This window comes from Pecten maximus, chromosome 17 (assembly GCF_902652985.1).
Source record: "Pecten maximus chromosome 17, xPecMax1.1, whole genome shotgun sequence".
Classification (NCBI taxonomy): Eukaryota; Metazoa; Mollusca; class Bivalvia; order Pectinida; family Pectinidae; genus Pecten; species Pecten maximus.
In genome coordinates, this window is record NC_047031.1 from 13,731,674 (window position 1) to 13,738,583 (window position 6,910).

Genomic DNA, 6,910 nt, shown 5'->3' on the forward strand with positions numbered 1-6,910 from the left:
AAAACGAACACCAACTCAGGTAACTTGAGGAAACCTAAATAGGAAAACCTTTGAAGGTTTAATTATAGTCTGCTTCAATTATGAATCATTTTGTAGATCTGATACCAAAGTTAATAATACAATTAATAAAATATTGTCATTTAATGCAACATATAACTGATGACATCACAGACAACAAACGTCTGTTTATCAAGTAAGTGTATATAATGACCCCACAGTATATAATATACGTTATCTACGTCAACAAAGGAGACAAATAACGGCGTCCTAAAACTATTAAACCCAATATGGAGGAAGTGCAATATATTTTTTTTATATGTAATTGATTATTTATGCAGATGCTTTTTAAAAGATAAAACAGAAGTTCAAACCTTTACAGGGCGGTTATAGCCTAAAATTGATGGATGTGTATGACAATACACAGTATTCTATTCTGTTTTTCAATCGATTTAATAATTTTTCCTTTAAGGAAAGATCATTAACTACTATATTTTCCTGAAATCATATACTACTTTCTAATTGAACACTTAACATATTAAGCAATGTTCTCAAGGTAAGAATAAGCGTTGTATAATTCTAAATGCACTTTTGGTAACGAATCACGTGAAAACAAAAAGATGAAGTGTTCTTGGCCTGGAAAGTGCACGACTCAAAGATTGTACAAACAAACTGTTTAAGCAAATGTAAAATTAGAGTCAAAAATAACTTAAACTGCAACATACAGCTGATGTTACATGTCCAAATTGTGTTGATCACGAAAGGTGTTTAAAAAATTCGAAATTAGTCGAGAAAATGTCAGTATCAAACAGTGTCCTTTTTTTATTACTTTTTACAAATATGTATATTACAAAGACTGAAAACTAAATCAACAATTATAGTCCACGAGATATTCCGACATGTGTAGTGTTTAAATGTTTGCAAGTGGATAAAAACACTAAAGAAACAAGAGGCCCATGGGTCTTAACCGTCACCTGAATTTTAAAATATTTCTGTCAATTTGACCCTTTGTGACCCAACCTATCAGCACATGGGGGTCAGTCGGACCAACATACCATCAAACTACCTTCCAAAAATGCTTATTCTAACCAAATTAGAACAACTAAAATACCAACAAATAATAGTAAAAAAAGTGTTCCATATCTTTGTTCTACAAACCTTCCCTTCTTTAAACACTGTGTCTTTCTCTATGATAACGTAGCTCTGTTTTACAGACCTCCCTAACGTCGGAGGCTGTGTCTTCCCCCGGTAATAACTTTATACGTATCCTCCCTCTGTTTTACAGACCTCCCTTACGTCGGAGGCTGTGTCTTCCCCCGGTAATAACTTTATACTTCTCCCTGTTTTACAGACCTCCCTAACGTCGGAGGCTGTGTCTTCCCCCGGTAATAACTTTATACGTATCCTCCCTCTGTTTTACAGACCTCCCTTACGTCGGAGGCTGTGTCTTCCCCCGGTAATAACTTTATACTTCTCCCTGTTTTACAGACCTCCCTAACGTCGGAGGCTGTGTCTTCCCCCGGTAATAACTTTGTACTTCTCCCTCTGTTTTACAGACCTCCCTTACGTCGGAGGATGTGTCTTCCTCTGTAATAACTTTAAACTTTTCCTCCCCCTGTTTTTCAGACCTGCCCCACCTCGGAGGCGGTGTCTTCCTCTGTAATAACTTTATACCTCCCCCTGTTTAACTGACCTCCCCTACGTCAGAGGCGGTGTCTTTCCCCTGTAATAACTTTATACCTCCCTCTATTTTACAGACCTTCGTACGTCAGAGGCGGTGTCTTTCCCCTGTTATAACTTTATACTTCTCCGCTCTCTGTTTTACAGACCTCCCCTACGTCAGAGGCGGTGTCTTTCCCCTGTTATAACTTTATACCTCCCTCTATTTTACAGACCTCCCCTACGTCAGAGGCGGTGTCTTTCCCCGGTAATAACTTTATACCTCCCTCTGTTTTACAGACCTCCCCTACGTCAGAAGCGGTGTCTTTCCCCGGTAATAACTTTATACCTCCCTCTATTTTACAGACCTCGCCTACGTCAGAAGCGGTGTCTTTCCCCGGTAATAACTTTATACCTCCCTCTATATTACAGACCTCGCCTACGTCAGAGGCGGTGTCTTCCTCTGTAATAAATTAAACTAATGTTTTTTTCTTTGTCTGTTTTACCAACCTTACCCACAGCGGAGATTGCTGTTATTTCAATATGTCGCTGTCAGGGTACGCGGAGGATGGACATGGATGCCAGGTTAGACTTTCCTCAAGTTTACAACAAGACAAGAAGGTAATTTGATGATTCATACACCTATACTTATATAGATATATGTTTTATAAGTGTACATTTATAAGTAAATACATTAATGTGGGGGTGGAAACGCGACCTTTATAAAAAAAAAAAACACTATTAAGACAAAACACATGTAAATGTCTCATTCCCAAAACGAACAAAGGTAACTTGAGGAAAATGTACTTGAATAGGAAAACCTTTAAAGGTTTTGTTATAGTCTGCTTCAATTCTGAATCATTTTGTAGATCTGATACCAATGTTAATAATGAAATTAATGAAATATGTTCATTTAATGCAACATATGATCATTTAATATTTATTTTGTTAAATCTGAAAGAAAATACAAGTCTAACTTATATATAACAATAAATTAATCTGAAGGAATGTATAGCTTTAACTTACATATGACAATACAATGACAGGTCTGACAGTAAGTACAAATATCAATGAGTATATCTTTGAATATAAAATGCATTCACATTCTCTGAGTAAGTTGATGCTTCAAAGTATAGAGTGAAATATGAAAATTCTCAAAATGTCCGTCTGTTTTATACATTACCCATTTACAAGCTTGGGGTTTGATCTTTTTTTTTAAATCTTCTAAAATGATTATTGCTTGACAATTTATTTGAGTATCTGATTATTAATCAGAAATTGATTTACCAGTATTCTTTGCAAAATATTGTCGATTTAGGCAATTTTTCAGGTGAAAGTTCGCTATTAGAGTCACCTTAAATATTTCAATCAATAATACATAATTTCCTATTGTTTTTGTTGATTTATTGTAAGGAAAATAAGTAATTTAAATCGAAATAATTATGACTGCATGACAGCTTTGGTTGTTACCCCATCTGTAGTTAGTAATTTTCATACCTCATTTATACCAATATAGCAAGGCTGATACAGCGCCATCTGGTAGTAGAATTGGTTCGTTAAACAAAACGATATAACAGAAAAGGTCAATAAAATAATACATAAAAAGTATTAAGATATCACAAAAAAGTATGTAGTTCAATAAAATTACCACAGAAGCAAAGATATACTACTTGCTTAGTCAGTAAAGGTATTCATTAAATGACAAATTTTGTAATGTAAACATACATGCTGAAATACCGAATAAGATGGAAAATGTGGGGGGAAAATAATGATGATCATTTTTTTTTCTAATTTTGCAGGTGGATGAGGAAAATGGGTCGATCATAAACATAATTATCGGAGTAGTGGTAGCTACCATTGCTTTTGGACTTATCGTTGTTGCTATTTGCAAATTGATTGTAATGAAGAAATGTAAAGGTAATAGTGTTCATTCTAACGATACTTCCCTGAGCGTGCCCGATGACCCTTTCGCCAGCTTAAATCAGCAGCGACCCACGACGGCACCAGTAGCAACAAATTTTACGACAAAAAAGTTCCCGCTGCTAGAGAAAGATTACCTTAAATCGTACAAAGTACGACCTACGACTGGAACAGGACTGTCGCGCCCTCTATCATCACGTCCTTCATCCGGGCATTTTAGTTTATATATAAACTCAAGACCCACCTCCTTAAGATGACGTCAGCAGTCGAAATTAATACAAAGGCAAAGGAGTTTTCCGATATGCAATCCATCAGGATATATACTATGTATAGAGACAGACATGAAGTTGAACTATGACCTTTCGTTCGGTAAACGAAAATGCAAAGGAAAATCATTTGTTTAGGACTCGTTTTCTGACGAAGGGATCAGATCGTACAAGCAAACCGAAATGTTCTGCTAAAAGAAAACAGCCGCTATGAAAAGGAGATAACTAGATTTTTAAAAATACGATTAGGAGTAACGAATGGATTAACTAATAGCATCTGATCAAATTAATCGCCTTGTAGAACTCCACGAATCAGTTAGTAGTGCACCCTTACCTCACACCAGACATCTGTCCGACAAAAGTATACCGTTAGTTCCTTTATCTGGTTCGTACCACTTGAACCAAATGGGTACGGTATCACATGGCAATTGAACCCCAAGGGAATTTCCAAGATGGCGGCCGTCGATCGTGTCAAGAATAAACACCGATTACATTGTATTTTCCTTTTTACAACGTTTATAGATTTACAATTAGCAATAGTTCCGTCAAACATTGACATATAATTAAGATTTCATCTCAGATGGAGAGTTCTGGTCTTGTTTTTTCCAAAAAAAGTACATATGCATGACAGACGAAGAATCACAGTAACGCCATATTGATCCAAATAGTACGTTTGAACGATCAATGAGAATCGGTTCGGTTGCCTTAATTACGTTTTCTATATATTTTTTTATAATAGAATAAATGGAATTTAATATGATGCTTACATGTATCTGTTATAATTTCGAAATGCGTGATAAATCACAGCACGCAAATATCAGTACGATCACAGTAATAAATATTTTGGACATGATATGTCAATTATAAATGATTTCATTTTTTTCTACGTATAAGTTTATGTGTTACCCATACATTGCTGGTTATCAAAAATATATGTTTGTAGAAGTAAACCTCCAGCAGAAGGGAGGTAACTCCGGTATACTTTAGGTCTCACAAAACTAATTCAGCCAATCAGCTGGTGTTTCACCTGAACCAAGTCCCTGAATAAGATGTGTTTCCTGGGTTTGTAGCTATTTCCCGAGTAAATAACACATGAAATGGGTACTTTCTTTATACGGGAATAAAGAGTAGGGTCTTAAGATTAAAAATCTAAAATATACACTCCTGGTATAAATAGAAAGATGTAGGATTCCAGGTGTAAAAAGGCAGGAAATCTCCAGGTGGGGGTTCCCCTGTCCACTGTAAATATCAGGGTTGCCGTCTTACAAGTCTAGGTTTGCTCTTATATGCTATTAAACATATCCAATAACATCATTTTTCTGGTAGGAGAATCTTCAAACTATAATTTGATATAACAACATTTGAACTTCAAATGAGCGATTGCGGGGATGAAGTCATTGGTAATAATATATAGTCAAATAATTAGTTGTGTGAGACCTGAATGCCTATAGATGGAGTTTAGTTATGTAATGCATTGCAGTACTGGGAACTGTGTGTTGCCTCCAGCGGAAAGGTGATTGGATACATACTGTAAAAGTCATATTTTAGCGGTAATCCTATAGTACGTTTCGCGCTAGAAGTGTTACGCTAAATTCACATGGCGTTTATTGCACTTTCTGTATACTGTTTCTATATGAAATTATTTTAGTGCGCCAATTCGTCTGTTCTTTAATCTGTTAAAATGCGCTAACATTTGATTACGCCAAATAAAATACCTTTCCAGTAAATCGTAGTGCATGAACTCCTCGAGTAGATACCGTACTCAGACAATGATATAAAAATACCCCCTAGTATAAATACAGATTTAAATAACACAAATAGTTACCAATAGCCTCTATTCACGCTTCCGCCATTAAATTCGGAAACGAGGCTGAGGGTGCTTCCCTGACAACATCGAACATGGCCGCCAAGTGCGATTTGCCTTCTTGGTGGAAATCACTTTCCTTCGTGCCTCTGATTTCCGAGACAGTTATCGATGGATGGGCCTCAGAACTGAAAGTCCCGGCAAAATCGAAAAAGAGAGGATATAGCAATTTTGCTGAAGGATACGTCCATGACATTGAAGGTGTGTTTAATTTATCGAATTCACAATATCAATGCATGATATTGGCGAAATTTAACTGTTAGTTATCGATACAGTATTCTGAAATTATCTTGGACTGAAAAATATTCATGAATGGAAATTTAATTTTAAAGATCATGAATACTTCAAACATCATTTCTTCATTTATTTTTTTGTACCACTATGACTCATATCAGCTCTTTTTCTATCGGATATGATTTTACCGACTGATACACGAGGCCTGTCAAAATTAAATTGTATCTCGCTGTGTAAAACCTCTATCATTGTTGGAGTAATGTATCCTGTAGACAATAGTCATATTGATGTTGTTAGACTGTAACTTATCCCATTTCTCCTTGCATTTATGTTTTTCTCCTTTCTTTTCCTTTTGCTAGACAAAATTAGTATAATCATTATTTTAATTGTTGTATTTTTTTTCCAAATAAAATGGAGAAATTACCATTCGTTATTATCATTTTTAATCATCAATCATCACCATCTGACATCCATCATCATGGATCATCCTTGGTCATTTTCATCATCAACAAATGGATCATCATATGGATCATCATCATCATCATCACCATCATCACCATCATCATCATCATCATCAATCATATCAGACAAGATTTTTTTTGTGCCATTTCAGTGAGACCATTATCTACAGGATTGGGGTGTGACATCAAAGCAAAGTGTTTTCCTTCCATGAAGAAAAATGATCCCCCACATGTATTGCATCTGTCCTTGAAGTCAAATATATCTGTTGTAAATTGTAACTGTACATGCAAGGCAGGTTCAGGCCAATGTAGTCACATTCTTGGTTTACTATATACTGTAAATCATTATCAAAAACTTGATTTGAAAACTGTACCATGTGTTATTTCTAAAACATCAATGCCTCAAACATGGCACATTCCCCAGCGGATGCAAGGTGTCAAGCCACAGGCTGTTGATGACATAAGAGTTCAAAAAATTTCAAATTTCAAAAGAAAAAGAACAGATGGTG

The 6,910-nt window shown here is 35.6% G+C and overlaps 1 protein-coding gene across 1 annotated transcript; it reads left to right on the forward strand.

The window, feature by feature from the left end:
- Window positions 1–160: 160 nt before the first annotated feature.
- On the forward strand, window positions 161–4,915 carry LOC117315914. The gene is made up of 3 exons (XM_033870336.1): window positions 161–193; window positions 2,178–2,277; window positions 3,456–4,915. Exons 2-3 carry the CDS (start codon window positions 2,200–2,202, stop codon window positions 3,831–3,833), a joined length of 456 nt encoding a protein of 151 aa, XP_033726227.1. The 5' UTR covers window positions 161–193; window positions 2,178–2,199; the 3' UTR covers window positions 3,834–4,915.
- The last annotated feature ends 1,995 nt before the right edge of the window (window positions 4,916–6,910 follow it).

Excerpts from the sequence above, each read along its gene's own strand:
- LOC117315914 (XM_033870336.1), top strand. The coding sequence starts at position 2,200 with ATGTCGCTGTCAGGGTACGCGGAGGATGGACATGGATGCCAGGTTAGA. Across the intron at positions 2,278-3,455 it reads GTTTACAACAAGACAAGAAG|GTGGATGAGGAAAATGGGTC; the intron begins GTAATTTGATGA and ends CTAATTTTGCAG.